The 22,591-nt window shown below is 43.5% G+C and overlaps 1 protein-coding gene across 4 annotated transcripts; it reads right to left on the bottom strand.

The window, feature by feature from the left end:
* Positions 1 to 1,642: 1,642 nt before the first annotated feature.
* Positions 1,643 to 22,553, bottom strand: ADAMTS13 (ADAM metallopeptidase with thrombospondin type 1 motif 13). 4 transcript variants are annotated; one of them, XM_084494088.1, is made up of 30 exons: positions 21,836 to 22,553; positions 21,448 to 21,514; positions 20,340 to 20,620; positions 19,997 to 20,138; positions 19,482 to 19,621; positions 18,784 to 18,867; positions 18,574 to 18,698; positions 17,675 to 17,821; positions 17,222 to 17,356; positions 16,540 to 16,690; positions 16,118 to 16,222; positions 15,498 to 15,649; positions 15,307 to 15,370; positions 14,620 to 14,746; positions 14,268 to 14,416; positions 12,815 to 12,935; positions 12,048 to 12,128; positions 11,598 to 11,779; positions 11,007 to 11,142; positions 9,142 to 9,271; positions 8,278 to 8,467; positions 7,470 to 7,587; positions 6,979 to 7,108; positions 6,201 to 6,380; positions 5,410 to 5,614; positions 4,558 to 4,867; positions 4,087 to 4,233; positions 3,405 to 3,581; positions 2,873 to 3,057; positions 1,643 to 2,595 (listed from the first exon to the last, which is right to left on the bottom strand). In XM_084494088.1, the coding sequence occupies exons 1-30, from the start codon at positions 21,911 to 21,913 to the stop codon at positions 2,437 to 2,439; spliced, it is 4,398 nt and encodes a 1,465-aa protein (XP_084350214.1). In that variant the 5' UTR covers positions 21,914 to 22,553; the 3' UTR covers positions 1,643 to 2,436. The 4 variants fall into 4 exon arrangements, with proteins under 4 accessions (XP_084350214.1, XP_084350216.1, XP_084350217.1 ...); XM_084494090.1 differs by having other exon boundaries at positions 7,470 to 7,584; XM_084494091.1 differs by having other exon boundaries at positions 11,598 to 11,707.
* Between the last annotated feature and the right edge of the window lie 38 nt (positions 22,554 to 22,591).

Raw genomic sequence — 22,591 nt, 5'->3', positions numbered from 1 at the left:
CACTCATTAAAAAGCCAGTGGGCAGAGCCGTGTGTGCATATTCATAGCCAGCAGCAGGCAGGGAGGCGCGCGGCCCATGGCGGGCCCAAGGGTGCACAGGGCGGTTGGCTCAGCTCGGGGCAAGGGCAAGCATCTGCCCTGAAAGGCACCCATCATCTCACGGGGACTGGGACTGAGCCCCAGCCTCTCCTCCCAGCTGAGCTGTGGCCGCGCAAACCTCAACGTTCGGAAGTTTTGGCCGGGCTGATAACACAGCTTCTTGCCTCAAATCGCAGGGGGAGGCGTTGTGGGTGCCTCAGCTCTTAAAGCCATCCGTGTCCGTAGCCCCCGTGCCTCAGTTGTACCAACAACACAAGTGCACAGCAGGCTGCACTCTGCTCTTACCTCCATCTTCACTCCCTTTACCTCTCTGAGGACTGAGCTTTTGCTTCAGCAGAAGGTGAAGCGATTTGTCTAATGTTATGCAGAAAAGTCAGAGGTAAAGCAGGAGCCCTGGGTCCTGCTTCCCCTAACCACTAGCTGCTGTTATTCCTGTGTGTGCTAAGAGGAAAGAGAAACATGAATTTTTGAATGGATGTGAGTTGAATGTGGAAATTGTTACAAAAATTGTGCCCTCAAGGAAAAGCAAACCACTCCCCTTAATCTGAATGGAATTAGGTTTTTAGAAAATGGGAGTTGAAGTAGGACTTTGCATATCAGAGATGTCCCAGCTGGCAACCTGTTGGTATCCGAACAACTGGTACAGTGAAATACCTGTAATTCCCTTAAATTATAAAGGCAGCAGCTGCACATTTTGCAAATGAATGTGGAGCACACAGTCAGTAATCAGAGCCCATCTCTGCAGACCAGAGACTCAGCATAGCTGATCTGGAACAAAATATAGCAGTGAGACTTGGGATCCAGAGCTGAGTGGGAAGACAGATCCCATCTGCTAAAAGGTTACAAAAAAGAATTAAGAAAAGGATTATTTTTTTTCATTACTGTTACTTCTCCTGTTAGACAGGAAATGAAGGCCCAGTGCCTGTATCACCCACGCACTGCAGTGGGACAGCTGATATATTCAGTTCCTCAAGGATCTTGCTTCAAGAATCTACTTTCTAGCTTTTCCAGGAACGGAACGTAAATCTGAAGGCTGGCAAGCAAAAAAATCCAGGCGGAACCAGCAAAAACCATTACTAAGAAGACTGAAGAAATAAGGTTTTGTGGTTGCAAAAAGATGTCAGGGAATTCAGCTGAAAGAAAGCAGAGGTAGGATTAAAACTGCCCAGGCAGAACCATTTATTGTATCCAGCGTGAAGGGTAGGGGCAGCCGTGTCCAGCCAGGCTTCAGGTCTGGAAAAGATCCCTTCAGCAGAACACTGAGATTTTGATGAGGACTTGTACCGAAGTAGGAGAACCCTTCAAAATGTTCAAGACATTAAATAAAACAAACAAACAAAACACACAACAGCTTTAGAAATATATTTAGGTCAAACTTGAGTGAATATTTGTCACTGTTCTAAAATACCTCTTCCTGCTACAACTTGTATCACGCAGTCTCAACAATCTCTCAGTGCACAGTTCCTCTGAGATGTAGATACAAGCAGATTATTAGCACAGCTACTGTTATCTGAGTAAATATCCCTTGGCACCAAACCCATCGTTAAGAGACAGAATTCTTTTATTTTTCCTATAGAGAAGAAGTACTGGTATCACCGTCAGACATGCAAGTAGCAGAACCGCAGCTGTGCTGGCTGGGGAGGGACCTCAGGAAGTCATTTATTCCTCCCTACAAAACCAACTGTCACTGGTGCTTGACCAAGCACCACATATTGGTCTAGCAAGGTCCTGAAGACATTTGAGTATGGCAATTCCATCAGCATTGCACCTGACCTGTCCTGGTGTTGCCCTACCCTTCTGGGCCAGGAAACCATCTTGCCCTCATACGTTTGTCTAGCCCTCTTGTTCTTTCAGCCCGTTGCCTTACACATCTTTGCTTTCTTTATAATTTCCCAGAATTTCAGTGGGCCTCATTTTAACAGGCTTTTCCACTGCAGGGGAGTGAATTTAATTGTTAAACCATAATCTTAGCTACTTGTGCTATACAGAGGTTTCTAAGGGGACACTGAGAAACAAAATGATCATCCTAAAAGGTCACAGCATGTAACAGAAGCAGGACCCTGAGACCTCAATGTCCAAGAAGCTAATTGCAGACGCTGCATTAATACCAATCAACACAGATAGGTCTGTGTGAGGACTATTTGCTAAATATTTGGTAGTTACATGTCGTTTGCATAAACTCTGCATGTGTTAGCTGGGATCCCAGCAGAGTCAGTAGATATTACTGTTCGTACTCAGTAGATGGGGAAGCAATTGCAAAAAGGCTAAATGACTTGTGTGACCTCAAGCAGTGAGCAGGCAGGAGTGACTAACTCAAGCACAGCCTTTCTTCCCCTTTTATTTGGGTTCAGCAGCATGATATTCAGCCCAGAAACTGGTTCGGTGTTCCTTAACATTTTCATGAAATTCAATTTCAGCTTGGCTTCCTGTTGATTGCCAGAAGAATTGCTGTCTCCCATGAAACACCATCGTCTTCATGGTGCTTACGTCACGGATCTGAATAAAGAAAGACCAAACCATTATATTATAGCAGCCTACAAGTCAAGCACCCACAAAATACTGGGGTCTTGCCAAATGATCGCTCAGGGGAAAAGCTATCCTATATAAATGTTAGAAGAAATATGATAGAGGTAAGTAGTGCTCACTCACATCTACATTTACATAACAGTCTGACTTCTCAGGTCTTGATTGAGCTTTGCACCTGGATGTAAATCTCTAATGAGCAGATGGGTCCTTGCCCATCTAAACCACCCCCTCTGGGCTTCTGACTCACCAGGATGTAATTAAAATGAGTTTGGTTGTTCTCACTGCCCAGGTCAACATACAGAGCTCGGATAGCTATGCGGTGCTGAGGAGCCACGTTAATGAAGGTCCGACACACTGCTTCATGCCTTTGACCAGGTGACTGCACAGGATTCACTATTTCACCTCGGGGACCAAACAGCTGCTTGTCACAGTCTGAGAGGGGGGAAAGGGAGCAGAAGAGAAAATGATTTAGAGATGTGTCTGGTATCTCCAAGAACAAAAATGGTTTAAATTAAATACAGACAGAAAAGTTTCTCTGAGGATTTTCATCTGGGAACCTCCAAGCATAAGCAAACACCTGCAGGGGGCTTGCCTTTAAAACAGAGGGGCAGTCCACAAATAATATCCATTCTGACACTCCTTGAAAAGGGGCTTATTAGCTCTTGGAGATGGAGCAAGGTTTACATAGATTCCCATAGACAGCCACGACCTGTGGAACTCTGCAGGCCTTGCCATGGGTCCCCTAACTTAAAGCAATAGCGAAGCTTTCAGTGAAGTACCTTGGTAATATTTTTTAGTTGCATTTCTGCTGTTGTACTGGAGAACAACACCATTTCCTGGCAGCAAAACACGCTGTTTCACAATCAATGTATTTGTTCTGGAATCTATCAGTGACAAAGGGAGCTTCCTGCAGCCTGTCCGCCACATCATTCGCCCAGAAAACAACACGACTTCACCTGGAATGAATGAGCACAGGGACTACACTTTTACTTCATGTGAGATAGGTCTGAATGCAGTTCAGCTTCCTATATTACACAGGTCAGAAAGTGAGTAATTTCTGCTTCTTGCCCCTATCTTATTGAAATCTTTCCTGAAACAGTCCAGTTAACTAATCTAACCATACTGATTCCAACAAGAGGGTACATTACATAGTTTTTAACAGGCCAAAGTAGGAAGCTTCTTTAACCCCATAAATTCCTTTAATCCCATATCTATATATAAAAAAAAAAAAAAAGAGAGAGAGAGAGAGAGAAATCATCGTGTAGGGATCATATTAGGCATCATACTAGTTTAGTCCCATCTAGCAAAGAGTTGGTGGAACAAGAAAACTTATAAAATGTTTTCAGAGATTACACAGGCTCCAAGGCAGCAAAAATCATTCAGGACACCAAAGCATGCAGGCAAACGGTGTACAGATTTCCCAAAGGGCCAGGCTAGTTCCCAGTTAGCCCTGGGCAGTACCTGCACTGCAGTTGAGGGAGCTCTCCAGAACACTGAGTGTTATCTCCTCCCCTAGAGGACGTCCAATGGCCACAGTGCAGTCACTTCTCTCTACACCTGTCATGTTGATGACCCCAGTGGCATTAAGAAAGAGCTTTCCACAAACACCTGTGGAACAGAGACAGATAAGAAACACATCCAGCTGCTGCTAACAGCACTCAGTCCTTTCACAGCACAGTAAACAGACAAGCACCAACAGTGTGCTCACCTTCTGGGTAAAGCACAGGAAGAGTCAGTTGCTGCCCCAGAGAGTCTCAACTCAGAAGAGCTTTGGGAAGTCGAGGGAAGGAAGTAATTGTTCCTGGCTCAGACAGCATGCACGGCTCATGGCATACTGTCCCTAAGCCATTCCCTCCCATGCTCCTGTCTGTGTACAGGAACAGCCACACACGGTAAATAGCTATCTCTACCTTTTGGTTATTCCCTCCTCACCTCCACTGCTCTCTGTCTGCTCCTGAGGGACAGCTGGCACAGCAGAAGGAGGAAGATCCAGGTCCTTATATCTTGCCCTTTCAGCAGTTGCAGCTGTCGTAGGATGCATGGCTGGTGTCACTGTCTGCAGTTCTGCTCCATAGGACCCAGTCCCCACCACCTGCTCAGGACAGGGCCCTGCGAAGCAGCCACGTAGCACGATGGCCTTGGGGAAGTGCCTGCAGAAGATGGGGTTCACGTGCTTACGGGTTAGCGGGTTGAGGCAGAAATCCTGCCGTGTCTGAACACCATTCCCACATGAAGTTGAACACTGCAGAGGAAGAAACCCACAGGCCTTTACACACACATTTCAATTGGTATTCAGAAATAAATACATTTATTTGCTCAGGCACGATCTAAAGCTCTGATCTGTTCACTGATTCTGCCACATGGCCTTTTAGTTCTCTAGTTTCACCAGCTGTAAGATGGGAATAGCAAAGCTGGCCCACCTCCCAGGGGATCCTCTAAACCGTATCTTTGTACTACAGAACCACTTCCTCAAGAGATCCCAGAAGATCTGCATTCCAGAAGAATGCATGCCAAAGATCGTTATTAAACAGCAGCCAAAACCTGAGCTGAAAAAATGCAAGAAGCACACCTACAGCTGCTAAATAAAGGACAGTGGAATGGTTGGGAAACACAAAAAAGAAAAAAAAAAAAAAAAAAAAAAAACAGAAACAGTTTAGCATTTCTGTGGGAAGTAAATACACAAGGCAGAAGTGGTATTTCTCTCCCATTTCCTTTATGAAAGTGAATGGCTATAAAACTGCTGCACTGAGAAACCAAGGACTGCATCCGAACAGGAGCTGATACCTCTGTCCATTCACTGAAGCTCCATTCGTAAGAGCACCTTCGGATGACACAGGGGATGCTGGTAAGGGGTTTCTCTGACACAGGACACAAATGTTCCTCCAGCAAAATCTCTTTGCCTTGGTGAATCTGCACACAGGTGACCAGCTGAACAGCTAAGCCAAGCCCACAGCTGGAGGAACACGGGCCAGCTGGGATTGTTTTCCATCTGACAAAGGACAAGGAGAAAAATTAGAAAGTTAGAAATGAATTCCTACCCTCTCTTATTTCTCACCACAGAGACTGTAATACAGCTCCCTCATCCTTTCCCCTTTCTGCTTCTCAGCAGCTTCCTTCACCCCTCCAGCTCACACACTTTGCTGCACACAGTGCTTACAGCAGCCTCTGAACCAAGGTTAGGCATTCCAGAACAGATTTGGTGTTGTACCCAAAGGAAGGGCATCCACATTTTACAGGAAGCACACAGACTCCAAATATACATTGAGTCTTGCTCTGTGTCCATTACAGTTCTCCTCAGGGTGACATATAGAGGCTTAACAACAAAAACAATTGTTATCTCCCTCCAAAATGCACACTGCTCTGAACAGTCAGATTAAAAACCAACCCAGGATTATTTGGTCCTGGGAGTGGCATCCTGTAGCACGTAAAAAAAGTTCAGATCCCAGTACAGTCCAGTCACACAGCAAACAGGCCAAGGCAAGCTCTGCCCTGTTTCTCAACCCTAAGCCATACCCTAGATCACACCACACACATTTCCAAACAACCACTCGTGTGGTCCATGTGAACATTTCGACCTTGGGGGGCATGGCTCCAAATTACATGGCTCCTGCTCCTTTGGGCGAGGCAAACCATCACACTGGGTGTCTGCCACAATCTCTTCTGCCTTCTCCCCGGTTTCCCTCGCACAGTAGAGGACCTTGTGCATCACACCTCCTCCACAGCTTGCACTGCATGAGCCCATTTTGTAATGCCACCTGGGAACAACGCAGCCATCAATGAGTAACCCCCAGCTCTTACCCATCCTCCCTGGATTTTAAACCCAGCCAGTCTATGGAAGTACACCTGGAATTCTGTTAATGCACACATGCACACTTACTGATATTTGAGAGATCACCAGTCACCTCACTGAGCGCAGCTTGAAATCCTAAGAAAGTGCAATCAATTTCCTCTAGTTCTCAGAGCAGCTATCCCAGATTTGTAGAGCATTTAATACTAGCTACGCTCTTTGATGCCACGTGGCTGGCAAACATGTCACCACATTTTGCAGTCATGGATTATTTGTTCCCACTTCCTCAGAGGTTTTCAGTTTTCCCCTGAACTTAAACTCCAAAGACTTCACTTTGTTCTGCTTGAGAATATACCAGCCCAGGGAAGACTCTGTTAGTTTGGTGAGAACAGACTGCTGCTACTGTTTTTGCAGCTGGCTGGCCAGGGCATTCTCTTGCTTTCAAAGCTGAGGAGAGGAAGATAACATCTCCAGAGTAGCTCAACCCTTATTTGTCATGTCACTGGGCATGCACATAGGAAGGAATAACCTCTAACTGGCTCATTGTCCCTCAGTAACTTCTTTACCTTGGAGGGCAGGGACTGAGATTGCAGACTTCCACCCTGCTCTCTGGCTTTGGCACTGGATGACAATTTTCTTCTTGGATTTTTTCTTTGGTGTCAAAAGCTACACATACATACTGTATCTGAGTCTCACCTAGAAAAGGAACCGAGTTTACTCCATGGCATGCATGCAAGGTTTGAAAATAAGCACAGAGTAACAAAAGCTGTGCCAACCACGTCTGTGTGTACAAAACAAGCAAACTGCTCAAGCCCCAGGCATGCTCATTCCACTCATTTTCCCAACTCTGGAACACAGCAACAGCCAGACAGCCCTCTAAACTATTCCATGTCTTGCGCCAGACCCCCTTTTCTCTTCCAGACTCAAAAAATTTGTGACCACAACTACACATGCACTTTGATCTGTAAAGGGGAAATGACCAGGTCCCTGAGGTTCCTAGGTCTGAGTTGACACATACAGCCAAGTAACATTTTTCTGCAGCACAGAAAGATCTCACCTCCACCACAGGACACTGAACACTCTCCAGCTAGAGGGCTCCAGACATACACAGTCTGATTTTCCAGTTGGATATGTCCAAGTGACTCTGGAGTCTGAAGCAAGCGTGTGTCTTCCTCCTCAGAACAGAGCAAAAAGAACCAAACCAACATTGGCACCTGCTTTCCCACAGGTCCTGATCTAATGAAGCCAGGGGATACCTCCAGATCAAACCCACAACATATTCAGAGGCACATTTAAGCAGTTTTTCTATTTTTGAAGAGCATACAAGTTTAAGTCCCAGAAATAAAGACTTCCAACAGCCAAGAGCCATCCTAATTAACACTACATGTGGCTGAACAGAGATGCCTAAAGCAGTCTCTTCCTCACTGGTAAACATAAACCTGGCAGTGGCTCCCCAGTATGGGCTTGGACCAGGGGTCCAGTGCTGAGAAGTCCTCTTCCCTGTTAGTATTCTTCCCTCCCATGTCAGAACCTCTCTGTTTGACTGTGAAGTGTTTACCAGAGCAACAACGGTTATTTCTGTTTCTGGTTTTTTTGGACTCTGAGGAGAAATAAAGAAGGAACCAAGTTAACGGCTACCATAAACAAACCACCACTAATAACTGGTGAATCCAGCAGCATAAATTAAAAGGGACAGAGCTTTCTAAAGACAGAAGTCGAACCTTTAATTGGATGGACATCCTTGCTATAAACCACCATCCCAGCCTATTTTGTAGTAATGCGGTGCTTTCCAGCTGGTAGCCTCCTGCAGGTTACAAGCCTCAATGTCTCAGTAAGACTCCTGAAAGCCAAGCCAATAAACTCACTTTGTCCCAGCCCAAAGGGCAGACCTTAACCACACACGGCACAACGGAGAGGGGTTTTTCTTCTGCTGGACATAAGCTGTCATCCACAACAGTCTCCATCCCCTTATGAAGCTGAACACAGGTCAGATTCTGCTGTGCAATGCCGGTTCCACAGACAGCAGAGCATTCATCTGTCTGAGATATCTTCCACCTAAATGGGAAGTAATCGTATCACCCTATTTCTCATCTGAATCATAGAGGTTTATTACTCATGCCACTGATTGCAGAAATGGGTCATACAAAGTATTCAGCTTCTCTATTTCAAGTGCCTATTCTGGATATGATTGAGAGAATGACTGCCAGAAATGTAAGTCCTTGCACAGACACCTCTCTAGGGCTAAAAGCACCTAATGTAAAGAACTAGAGTTCACAGTGTAATCCCCCCTTTATTAAACATTCAAATGTCCATGAGATCAATGTCTGGGCAATTCTCTTCTGAGTCTAATTAACACAAGGATGTACTCCACAATACGATCAAATCTTTGTTTGCACAGTCTTGGAAAGGATGTGATCAGACATCTTCCACTGGCCATGCCCCCAAAGTACAAGAGCTTTATTTTTACTTGTGGACTTACTGTAAAAAATAAATAAAAAATGGAAGGGCTATTTTCCATTCCTTCAACTGGCATCTCAGTTACCTCATGGGACCAGGAAAAACAGAACATGGTTTGGAATCAGCTATGTCTTTACAATTAAGAAGAAACTCCCTCAACACCTCTCCTTTTTTCACCTTGTGCAATGCAAAAGAAACTGCAGAGACTGGGTTAGCTTGCGGAGAAAGGACAAGCAAAGTGAGAATTCAGATTAGCTTCCAGAAACACCAACCTGTACAGGCACTGTTCCATGGCACAGGGTTCATGCCTTGAAAGGGGTTGTGGGAATTCCAGGCACAACTGATCCTCTGTTGTTTCATTCTTTGTCTGGTCAAAACACACATGATTCACTGTTCGTGTCCCTGGGATACAAAAGGAAAAGGAAAGGAAGTTATAATCAAAGTGAGCAGTTCACCTCTATGATTTTTGGAAGATCCTGTAATTTTGCTTTATCTAAATTATCTCTGTAGGAAAAAGTGGTATATTTGGGAATGCAGACCTTCTGAAAACATAAAAAAAAAATCCATATTTCCGATGTAACTTTTCCTCAAGAGTTTTAAGGTGACTTTCCAAGATGAACACCTCAGAAAATGAAAAATTTGATGGATAATCCACTGTAAAAATGGAAAGATCGCTCTAAACTGGCCTTGCAAGAGCAAGGCTATCAATCATAATTTGGTCCAAATTACTTCGAACGATCTTTATGTCTGACTGATGAGACAGGTTGCTGAAAATAAGCCCTAACTGTCAGCCATTTGACTTCCTGTAGAACTTATCAGGTAATACCATCACACAGCACCTGTACCCAGACAATACTGTGCCAATGTCCTCAGAGTGATCATTGATATTCAGAATCAGATTAGGGATAGTGGGAGAGAAATTGCAGACTTGCAGTTCGTGTGCCATGCAAGACATGGAATATTCATAAATTACAGCTATAAACTAGATTTTTAACATTACTGGACCTAACAAGGTGAGCAGTTCAAAATAAACTTGCTCCAGATTTGTGGAAAGACATTACAGAAAGGAGCTCAACAGGTAAGCTGGGTGAAGATCCAAACTCAAAAAAGTTATGAGCAAAGTTGTAGAGAGCCTCCTTTGCAGTGAATGAGTTACCAACAAGGCATTCCTGCATCCCAAAGAGCATGACCCCGAGAAGCAAAATGTCAAGAATAAGTCAGCAACGTTACCTTTTCACTACCCATCTTGTTTTCAAATAACATTTGTTGATAAGGGGGAGCTGACCACAATTTTCAGCTCTCAAGACACGATTTCATCTTGGATTCTCAGCCTTCCCTGTTATTTTAAGGACTGGCTTTCTCAATTTTCTGTTAGTGACTGTATTAGCTGGGAAGCTTTACAGCATTTTGAGCTCTCTACTTCAGGGTTTCAGCAATCAGTTCACCTACAGAATCTACCTGAGAAAAGCTCTCCAGACACAACTAGTCCTAAAGATTGACTTGTAATGTATTTACTAAATCTTTGTCGTAGAAATCTCAAAAAGCTTGCCAGTCATCTGTACTATCTGGTAAACAAAATGTCAAGCCATGTACCAGAGCATTCTGTTACAATCTGCATTATGATTTCTACAGGGAGACAGGAAGGATTAGCCACAACACAGGAATAGAATTCTAAGAAGGAATCTTTATAATTAGCTCCAAGGCTTTAGCTAGACACTGGATACTTTGGTCTCAGATTTTTGATGTTTAACCAACTTCAAATTACAGTCTTCAATAACTTCGAAAAATCGGAGGAAATTGAGTCTTAAAGCCAGAAGGTAGGATAAAACAAATTTAAACATCCTCTTCAGGATAAAACATTTTCAATATCATTTTGGTGATTCAGCTCATTCATTGATTTGCTAATTTAATTCAAAAGCTGTACTGCTCTTTTCCTTGGTTCAGCTTAGCACTGGCAACTGTAGCTCACTTCCAGCAATTTACTTTTAAATTAATTTCAGTTGTTTAATAACTTCTAACCAAGTATCCATCATTGATAAGTCACATTTATTTCTGAAGATCTGGGTGAATATCAGCCAGCCAAATTAAGTCTGTCCAGACCTCCATAAGAAGTAGGGACTAAGTACTCCTGCCTCACCTTCCCCACAAGTCACTGAACATGACCCCTGTTGAGGAATCCACATATACGTCTGATTCTCTTTTGGCACAAAGTAGCTGTAGGTGATGTCTGGGTTGGTGGCATTGCCGTATTCTTTCCCATACCTTCTATAAACCTAATGAAAGAAAAGGTTGTGGTCAATGTGTAGATCAATTCAGACAAGAGAATATTGTCCCCCTTTACATCCAGTCCTGAGCCTTAAAACTATGACAATCAGTTCTTGCCAGATGCAGTCAGAGTACTTAAACTGTGAGTTCTGTGCACAGAAGAAAAAAAGAAGAAAAAAAAAAAGAAAAACAAACAAACAAACAAACACGATTAAGCCAAGCAAAAGGTTTAATTCAGTATGCCTTTTCCCCACACACCCATCCCTCAGGCCTGCAGAAAGCCTGTAGGCATTACACCCTCAGCCCTTCCCAAAAAGAGGAAGGCCATCACGCTTCCAGAACTCCAGTTGCAGCAGCTTTGGGCACAAAGCCTACCACACCTGGCCTCTGCACTGCAGCAGAGCCACACAAATTCAGCCTGGTCAGTTCTGACTGGCCCCTTTCCAACTCTATGTTTATTTACCTGTATTTCAATTTCTTCTTGGGTTGGCCCGTCCACATGGACTTCCTCCAGGCTTGGCAGGTTGTTCTCAGTGAGAAACACTTTGTATTTGATCTGTCTGTCCTCCAGAACTGACGGATAGGTGACATTCAATGAGATTTTTCCCTTTCCAGCAACCACGTACTCACCTTTAACCTTAACAGCTAGAGGAGCAAAAGTAGCAGTGAGGTTAAGTGATACGATGCAGACACAGAATCCCCTGGTGCTGGCAGCTACACACTGCCCATTTGTTAGAAACCAGTTTGATCCAAATCAGACATGTCAAAGGGCATGGCTTCTACCACTTCCCACCAGAGAGCATCTCACAAAAAGTGCATCACCAAGAACTTTCTTCCCAGATTGTGTTGTTTATTTTTACAAACTTGTTTGAACCCTGCCTGTATTCCCTCCTCTCCTTTTCATTCAACTCACCCAAATGTGTGAAGAGTGGCCTCTGATTGATAATATGGACCAAGGTGGTGTTATAAGGCAGGGACAAAAATGTAACATACTCTGAAAGGATGGAAAAAAAAAGAATATAAGGTCACCTTCCCCCACTGTACCTGTTTTAAGGAGTCAAGGGATTACAACCCCACTTCACCTTATTAGCTCAATATCCATTGCAGGAACGAGCCTTGCAGGCAGCAACAGAACTTATTGCAGACGGAGGTTATATAGCTAGTACTAAAAAAATAAAGATACACCAGTGATGGCCAGCAGGCTTAAATTCACACTGACCTTAGCTCTGTCAGCTTGGCTTGAGCATAGTAACGATGAATACAGACAACAAAACTGAATTCTGTGTTCTGTTCTCATTTTTTGTTTGCTCTTTTTACGTTATCTGCTAATAACTGTGTGTGATACTGCAAGAACCAGATCAGTTTCCAAATGGATGTTTAACATCTCAGGTGGCATCTGACACAGCTCTCAGTCCCCATGAATTTGCACAAATTCCCAAATGGCTACATTTCTCACCCATGTCCAGAGAAGAACTGTGAAAAGAAGTCACTGTGCCCATACAACAGCCAAAGATCTTAGCTCTCTTCTCTCAACTACCCATACTCCAAAAACTTATCCTCCATAAAAAAAGAATACGGGGAAGCAGAATCAAGAAGTCACATAAAGAAAATTAAGAACACTTAATATGCTGTGCATCTCCTACAAATAGTACCATAATGTTGAGGCTGAGGACTACACACCTTTAGCTTTCCCTTCTGTGTAAGATCCGCTCACTTTGGTGCAAGAGGAGTTATCACCCCCACAGACCTTGCAAGAGTCCCTCATCTTCTTGGAATCCATCTGGCCATCGCACCCAAATGCCTGAGCAAAGAGGAGAGTCTGTCAAGATTGGCCTAATCTGTGAGGAAAACAAGCAAACGAAAGCAGCATTGCCTGAATTCCCCAAACTGCCTTTTTCATCTGTAACTTGAATTTAAGAAGACAAACAGGCAAAGGTGTATTTATACCTAGGCCTACCACTGTGCAGCAGCTTACAAAGCTAGGGATTGGGAAATCTTAGCTGAGAGCACAAAGTTGCATTAATTGTGTGAATTCAGTTTTTCCCATAAAAAGCAGACCAGAAAGATCTCTCCTGTGACCTAAATCTAAAGCTCTTTACTCTCTCTTCTATGGTCTTTTTCTGGAGGGGAAAAAAAAAAAAATAATAAAAAGCACCCAGGAAAACATTAAACATGAACTTCAGGTTCTAAAGGAACCTTCAGCTCCTCAAATACACACCCAGCTCACATCTTTCAGCCTGTCCCTCAATCCCATGGAGCTCAGAACAGAGATTCTATCCTCATTCCTATGAGCAAGACAAATTTACACAAAGCTACAGGAGGATCTCAGCAGGCTTAGCAGCAAAAACATGTGCAACTGCTGAATTTATGCTAGAGGCACTGATACCAGGCTTTGACTGCTGCTGTAACACACATATTTATCACTATTACCAACAGAACAGCAGAAATCAGAATAGGTTATGCCTATGCCCTCTGCTGTTCACTAGCTGGAAATGCATTACAAAGCATTTGAACACCAGGAGAATCAGAAAAACATAAAATTTAAAAAGTATATATTTGAAACCGAAAGAAACAACAGACAACAAAACAACAGGGTCAGCAGTAGGCACGGTCACTAACATCCACACACTGAGGGGGAGACAGAATGCCTTTCTCACTTACAAGCCAGAAGAAAAAAAAAGTTATACTTCAATTTTAATTACTGCCGTTGCAACAATCAATTTGTAGAGTTATGATTCCTAGGTTTTCCTCCTTACTTTTCCACTGACCAGATATGTTCAAATCATGTAACTTCTCTCCAGAGTCAGCATTTTCTAGGGCTCTTGATACTATGTAAACTGAACAACTAACAACGTCTCTTCAAAGAGGGCATAAACCAATTGCTGCATAGATTAGGGATGAATAGCCTTATCTAATTAATGCATAATTAGCAAAATGTCTTATCTAGAGGGCAGGGAATGCACAAACAACACTAGATTAGTTGGAATACATCCAATAAGCTTACAACAAAACTCTCTTCTTTTGAGAAGGACTCCCTCTGTTGTTTGGGACAGACTGTTTCTTCCCCTGGTTCCTACTCAAGTGACTTTGCACAGAACCACGTCAGAGGTTCACCTGGATTCTCGTCACTTACTCTGCAGCTTCCCATTACACACAGACTGAAAGCTCCATGGTGTTCAGGGTTATCCTGCTCACATCTGGTTCCATCTATGAAACTGTCTTCACGGCTTACCATGAATTCATTTTCAACGGCCCTGCACATGTGCTTGCACTGCATGTCCCCTGGAGGAGGCAGACAGGAGGAGCAAGGAGTTACTCTTTCAGAAAAACACACAACTGACCATCAAACAATAGGAAGTCAAAAGAATCTGATAGAAACAGCACCCAGCAACCATAAGTGAAATGGCCTTTAGATTTGGAAGTCGAGTTAAGACCATCAGAACTCCCATTCACAGAGAAACCACGGTTTCTCAGCCTTTCCTTACCTTTGGCAAAGCCAACAGCAGAAGTCCAAGTATAAAAGGATGGCGTTTCTTTGCTGAGATACAGCGGCTTTAAGTTTGTTGCTGCACACTGCTCAGCCATAAAGTCCTGCTGGGTCGTCAAACAGGCCTGCATCCCCAAGAGAATTGTACAGGTAATGAAAAGAAGTTATTGAGTGCAGAATCCCAAGCAGCATTTCACTCACTAGCTACAGGCAGAAAACAGTGGCTGGTTAAGTAAAACACCGGAACAACTACAAGTAAAGAATACCACTTCAAAGTGAGACTACAGGAGAGAATTGTGTTCAGAAGCTGATCTTTATTGTTTATACAAAAAAAAAAAAAAAAAAAAAAAAAAACAGGGGAGAGGTGATAATTAAAATAGGAACAATATAAGAATGTCCCTCTGAAGAAAACTATCTGTCCTTCTATAAAGGTGTAAAGAAAATATAAAAAAAATATAAAGAAAATATTTCATTACATATGAACAATGCTAATAAATACCACTGTTGTCTTCAGACACAGTGGAACAAACACCTCACCTGTTGTCAAACAGACGGAGACAGTATGCCAGATCTTTAGTTCCTCTTCCCACAGCAATCAGCTTTGAGAAGTTCCAAACCACACAGCTTTCAATGGGTTAAACAGAATTAAGAAAAAAAGCTCCTAAGATGCAATCGGCTGCATTACCTGAGTATTGCACATCTCCATTTGGATGCTGCTGCCCTGGCACTCCTGTCCCCCAAAAGCAGGCCTGAAAATGACAGGAAAATAGCTCCTCTACAGAGGCAGGTTCATCCCAAGCAAAAAGCAAAACGCTGACACCCTGGCCCTGAAAAGGCCAAGAGACCTTGCAAACTCCCTGGACCCACACCTCTTACCTGGGGTTGTTACAGAACCTCTGTCTCATCACAACTCCACCTCCACAGCTGCGGGAGCAGGAGGAAAAGGGGCTCCAGCTGGACCACTGTCCATGGACTACAGCCATGGGGTTCAGTTCTTCCAGAGAGCTGCACCGTCCCTTGAAGCACCACTGAGACCAAGAACACACAAAATTGGCAGCAGCACCACAGTGAACCCAGCAGAGCTAGTTTCTACAAAGGTGACAATAAATCCCTCTTTTGGCAAGCTAGACTGTCACAGAGAATCCCAAGATGAACAAAGCACTTTCTCACAAGAGGTTAGAAAAATCCCCTTCCTAATTATAGAATAACATGAGATAGAGATTTAAATATAAAGAGCTAATGCCATTTCAAGTAGAAAGCAAAGCTTTGTAGAACAGCTCAGATACAGGCTATAGGACTGCAAAGCAATTCCAGAGATAAAGACAACATAGAACACCAAGATCAGCTTGTACCAGTTTGTGACTTGAGTGTGTGGCCTTACTTCCTTGTCCGAGACAAGGTAAGTCCCATGTAACATCCAGCCACAGACAGTGGCACTAACAATCTCTATAGCACCCACTCATTTCTCATCACCCAAGCATCGGCAGCCTCCTTACCTTATTGATTCCACACTCAGTACCATCCAAGAGGGGAACACGAAGCCGAGTACAGCTGGATTTGTCTCCTGGTTGTACATGGCATGAGAGGACTTTACATATGTCCTGGTGTGCCAAGAAAAACAAGGAATTCAATTAGTCACTCAGGCTGATCAACACTCAACACCATCACAAAAACTGCTCAGTTTAAATGGTACATGTCCCAGATGTCCCCACAGCTACCCAACAAGGATGAAGGCCAGTGATGGAAAGAATAAAAGCATTTTAAAAACCTTTTAAGGTTTGCTCTTTGCCAAGAAATCTGAGGCAGAAAAGTGCCTTCAGTCCCTTTGTAATAACAAAGTCTCTAGCTCCCTTTCCTTGCATCTTAGCTCCAGAACATTTCCCCGTTGTCCCCAACAAGACAGAAACTTTCTACCTACAACATTGCTGTCAGCAAAGGTGCACGCGGTTGCAGCGCTCCCAAAGGCTATTTTACATTGTTCATCTGCTCCATAGTATAAGCCAGGCTTCCATCCAGGGATGCTGCCGTCCATGTCCGGCAGGTCATTTAAGCAGTTTGTTTGGCCTGTGCTGATACAGACATAAGAAATATCACTTTCCCAGCTGTGGGTAGTAAGGACAATGACATGTTTGCAAACTTCTGCTGAGTTTCATTCGGAGAGTTGGCTGTTGCTTTCCCAGACAGCACATGCTTACTGTGGGCTGTGATGAATTTAGCTGCAGCAGCTGCCTGGAGACACTCACAGTTCTCAACTGCTGAGGTTAAAACAAAAACCCAAGCCCGTTCCTCACCCAGCCAGTTCACAGCCCACAATGTATGTTTAGACCTAGGCGCTCTGACATTTTAAACAAAATTTCCAGGGTGAGCTAGTGTCTGAGGAGTCTAACACAGCCCAGGCACGTTAGTCACTAACCAAAGCAATTTCCAGCTACTTGAAGCGAAGACTGGGTTTAACCTCAGCAACAGACTCAAGCGATAAGAAATAAACAAACCCTACATACATCACAGTTCCTCATTTTCTAAGTCCTAATTTATTCCTTGTCTCTCCCCCACAGGGCTGTGCTCCCAGACATGCACACAAAACTCAACCACTCCCTTACCTGACAAAGGCCAGGAATTCTTCTCGGCTACACTGGGACCAAGCAAGGTCAATGCCACTGTGGTTTCCTGCTGAACCCATGATGTAACCATTGCTGCTGCACTGATTCCCCTCACCATCATGGGGGATTCCAAGGCTGTAAAAGAAAAAGCACCAAGCCGTGAGAAGAAACCCAGAGGTTTCATTCCCTTAGCACCTCTATACCTCCAAGCAAGGGCTGAGCTCCCTCTGCAGCCTTTCCTCCTACACTTGTCACAAAAGTTTTCTCTCTGCAGCTTTTAAGTGTTGCAGAACTTGCAGGAATGCAAGAAATGCAAGGAACTCTTTCCAAAAGTTTTGAACAGTCTATAGGAAACCCACTGTTATGACAAGAAATCCTTTATTTTCTACTGAATCCTTTAAACCAGGGAGTGTTTTCCCCTGACTGTGCTGCTCCCTGACTTTCCTCACTGACCTGTGCCCAATCTCATGGGCTATGGTGACTCCCAGGTCAAAGCCGGTGTCCTGAGTGATAATGCAACTCCAGGAGGAGGAGCAGACTCCCCCTAACTGAGTCACTCCACGTAGCTCCTTATTCCCATCAGGCAACTCCAGATCAAACCTAAAGTAAGGGAGACAAATCCAGAGGACTGAGCAAAGAACCATTGCAACTATCAAAATTCAGGACTAGGCATTCATACAAATTTATTTGCACCATCCTGGTCTAACTTAGACAGCTCGCTAACATTTCTTTTATCATATGAAGCTCCACAGGGCACAATGGTAGTAGAAGGGTCCCACAAATCTCTATTGTTCAAAATTCATGGTGATTCTACATTTAAAAAATCCTCATATCCCCAGACAAGCAGAACAGAATGAAACAACCACGTCTATTTGCCAAAGACAGAGCAGAATCATCCTCTTTTTGAAGAAAGAGCACCAAACCAAAGCCATGACATTCAAGAAAAGCTTGCCTTCAGCACGTTTGGTCAAAGCAATTTAGAACAAAAAGCCTGAAAGTCAGACAAAATGTCTGATTCTGAGAAAATCTCTGTAGCACTAGAAAACTTCTGTAAACACCTGTGGGTTTTCCTTTCCAGCTATCGTTCAACATTTCTTCCCATAAAAAGCTGCAGTGGATTTGACTGTGCTGCACTGGAAGTACACAATGTTCACTAAGTCTGCCTGGTCAGTGTTTGGGAAATATTCCAGTCTCTTCCAGAAAATGATGAAACAGCACCTCTGAAACCACACCAAGAGCAGGAGAATCAACCCATCTTCAAAGGTTCTGGGCAAATCAGTGTCACTGTGCTGGTAGCTGGACACCAACGGACTGATTTCCAGTCTCCTGCCAGGACAGGGGAGCTTCAGTACCTGGTCACATACAGTACAATGTCAGCATGCCGAGGATCAGAGTCATTCTGGGGGTTGACCTTCTTGCTCCACTCACAAACACTGATTAGTGAAGAGGTGATATTTGTTGTGATGTTTACATCCACCTGAAATAAGGTCATACATTTGCACATTTCATACAGCTTTTAGCAAAGCCCCACACAACATTTGAACAGAGCCCTCCCTGCTTACCTCTGGTTCTCTCAAAACAAGCATTTGCATCAAATGAACCCTGAAATGACCACCCAGCGAGGCATCTCGCAGCAGCTCTGCCCCCTGTTAAGAAATGGAAAAGATTCAATAAAGAAGTCATCTTGGTGACTTCCAGTATCTGTTCCAAATTACAGGGGGGCACTCATTACAAAGCTAACACACCTGGTAACTATAAGGGCAAATATAAAATCACCAGGAAGTACATTAAAGTAAGCAACATAAATGTAAAAAAAAAAAAATTCTGTCAATTGGCGATAACGTGTTAGACTCATCAGCTACTCTGAAACAGAGAGAAAAATCTGCACAGAAAACAAATTTCATAGGGTAGGAAAGTAAATTCAGTAGATCTGGCTTAATCTCACTGAAATCAAGAGGGACTGAATCAAGTCTCTGGTGATAAAACTCTTGCTACTGTATCTTACATTATCTGTGTAATTAGATTAGCAATGAAATGAAGAGCTTTAACATTCACTTTTGCTTGTGCAGCTCTTTCAACGAGGGTAAGCTTGATGTGCAGTCCCAATGAAACACAAAGGAACACCCTGCACGTAAGCAGTGCTCTGTAATAAGAGCAGGTAACCACAAACACCTCTGAAAGTGCATCCACAGAAATAAATCTACCTGCAACACTGTGAGCCCTCACACTGGAACAACAATCCAGACAGAAAACTACTCACAATGTTCAGGTTTGCAAGAATATATCGCTCCGTGTCCTCTTTGTGGTGCAAGTAAACATCGGGACCTGCTATGACCATCAGCTCCAGATGTTTGACAGCTCCCTCAGCCCTCTTCTGCAGGCGAGAAGGAAACCGCCCTGCTGGGCAGCAAAAAGGGACACAGGGAGTTTAAAATGCAAGACAGCATAGAACATCCTACAGATCCACTCCCTCTTCCTGAAAGACTAAAATACTGGTAGACAACTACTTTCACAGTCACTTGCCCAAGTTTCACACTTTTGTTGGTTTTCTTCACCTGTCTGCACCCTTGGTAACATATTTATATTATCCAAATAACAAATACCTAAATGAAAAACGTTACTTACATCTCAATGAAGTGAGAGTCATATATCAGGTATAATCATATACTTGCAGATACAAATCTTTCCCCTCAGCTCATTCAAACAAACAGCCCTACTACCAGAAGACAATTTTTCAGAGCAGAACAACCAGGGCTTCCTCTCCAAATATGTTACCTCTTGCTGTATTTGATCCTACTTTGGCACTTCTGAAGAGAATATGGGGACTGGAGAAGCCAAGATCCTTCAGCAGGGCCATATCTTTGCTTCTGACAGGCCTGATATGAATCTTTTCTTCATCTGTAATGACGACTCCTTGCTAAAGGAAATTAAATTCCATCTCTGAGTTATTCCAGACATTTGCTACCATGGAGGACCATATCATATCCTTCCTCCTTCTCTTTTGTAATGCTCAGATTTATTAAATGGACAGTTCACATATGTGTGGGGCATCAAGCTGCAAACCTGCAAAGGCTGTAAATACGTGTAAGAAAAGCTGATAAGTTCAGTGCATACTCACCAGCTGCCCTTCACAGTAAGTGACTCTACACTCAGCCCCAGGAGGTAGTGATGGTTTGCCACCTGCAAAGCAGTTGCCTGAGAATTGCTTCAGTAAGCTAAAGGAAGAGTTCACCACTTGATTGATCACAAAGGAAGAAGAAACGAGGGCATGGTCCTCTAGAAATTCAAAGGCATAGACTTCTCCCCAGGCCTTAATGGAGCAATGTTGAATTTGACATGTCAGCTCAATGTGCTCTTCTTTACAAGGGCAAGTCGGCTGAGCAACCACAAACTCAGGTACTGAAAGAAATTAAACAAAACCAGAACAAGGGGAACAGTTATAAGAAATTATGATACATGGAAAACAAATATAAGCATTTGTATCTTTGTAAAAAATTATTCTCCAGCTGACATCTGTGCCTTTTGAGGTCATTTTGCCAGTAGTCAAAGAACTTCTGTGCTTTCAGCTATTCCAAAGCGGTGTACTCTGACTGGGAACAGACAACAGCTCTGAAACTAGCTCCTGACTTATCTGTGCTTCTGCTGCCTTGTTAAGGAGAATGGTTCATTTGACAAAGGCTGAGACAGTTTTACTTCCTCAGATGTTAAGCATTACCAAGTGAGAATAGTCATAACCCAAACAGAGACACTAGAAAGTGCACTAGATGAACTCACAGGTCAACAGCATCCTTGTTTCAAGAATTTGGGAGTTCAAAATGTATCTTTATTCTGAACTGCCACCAATCCAGACCTAGAGTGCTAGTCTCTCCATCTGTTTATTTTAAAAAAATAACAAGTGCATTTAAAGCTATTCTTAGTTTATAGCTTCCCATTCAGATGACTTGGATGCGTTAATCTTGTAGAAAAATACCAATACAGAGAATGAGGACTGTAGCAGAAACGCATAAAAAGATTTATCATATCTCCTTTAGGAGATTTTAAAGACTGACCCAGTTCTTCAACACACTGAGACATGGATTACCTCACAGAGTAATGCAACTCAGAAATGCTAAATGCTTGTCAGAACAGAGTTAGTTAATAAGTGTTCTTAGCATTATCAAATGTACGGGATTAGAAATAAACTGACAAATGTGTTCCAACATCAAGAAGGAAGGAGCTCTGCATACCATCAGACACTGAGCTGGTTCCAAAGTAAGAGAAAATATCTTCCGGATCCAACGCTCTGAGAAATTTCTGCAAGAAGAAGAATGGCTTTACTTTATTATTTATTTTTTTTAAAGAAAAACAAATGGATGCAAGACTATTATTTAACTGAACCTAACCTAGAAGGAACATCAGCAAACAATTCAACAAGTATCAATGCCAAGTTCTAATGGTTTTATTTTGCACTAAACATATGCTGCACAATGGCCACCCAGAGGAAATAACTTTATCTTCTTGATTAGTGAGGTTTGATACATTTTGGCTTAGAACATATTGCATTTTCTCTCCTCTTTTTTTCCTAGAAATAAAAAAGGCTTCCTGGAAACTGCATTTTCTGGAGGTCAAACTTACCTCTTGGAGAATGGATGGCCAACAAAATCCCGGAGGGAACATCATGAGAGCTCGGATCATCAAGCTGATGATGATCATGCTGGAAGAATTGCAACCAGTGCTGCAGAGTAAACTCTGGCCCAGGGGTGATTAACATGCTTAGCCCGAGGCATCACGTGGAACGGAAGCGAAGAATACACAGTTTAAACAAACAGGAGAGTTGATTTTCTGCAGAGAGGGACAGTTGAGGGGGAATTGAACTGCTGCGGGAAGCTTTACAGGAACAGCTGTAGGGGCAGAGCTTTTGCGCAACGTTTGCAGCTTTATCACAGCCAGAGAGCACAGCCATAAGAGGAGTTTGGGGCAGTTTTAGCAGCCAAATAAAAAAGGCACAATTTGCAGGGAACTGGGCTCCAATTTGTTCAACCTGTGCATTGCTGCTCCCTGCACCTTGACCCTGCTGGAGCCTCACAGGTGGCCTCGGACATACCGCGAAGCACGGCAAGACCCAGCACCTCGAAAATATGAGCCAGGTTTCATGCTTTCCTGATGGTGGCCACACAGGGTGCATACAATCGTGGAACAGAAGCGAAGAATACACATTTTAAACAAACAGGAGAGTTGATTTTCTGCAGAGAGAGACAGTCTCTCAGGGAGCCACCAGCCCGCGGGTCCTGCCCCCCAAGCACGCAGACAACACCCTCGTGAAATCCCCAGCTTTACTGAAACCTCAGCATTATTGAAACCCCAGCTTTATCGAAGCCCCAGCTTTATTCA

Source organism: Aythya ferina, assembly GCF_964211825.1.
Source record: "Aythya ferina genome assembly, chromosome: 20".
NCBI classification, from domain to species: domain Eukaryota; kingdom Metazoa; phylum Chordata; class Aves; order Anseriformes; family Anatidae; genus Aythya; species Aythya ferina.
The sequence above is the reverse complement of the archived record's forward strand: the minus strand, read 5'-3'. Positions and strand labels throughout refer to the sequence as shown.

Coding starts and splice junctions, on each gene's coding strand:
- ADAMTS13 (XM_084494088.1), bottom strand. CDS start 21,913: ATGATCATCATCAGCTTGATGATCCGAGCTCTCATGATGTTCCCTCCG. Junction 15,371..15,497: donor AGGTTCTGTAACAACCCCAG/GTAAGAGGTGTG, acceptor TGTCATTTTCAG/GCCTGCTTTTGGGGGACAGG. Junction 5,615..6,200: donor TTGGAGCCATGCCCCCCAAG/GTCGAAATGTTC, acceptor GTCCTTTGTCAG/ATGGAAAACAATCCCAGCTG.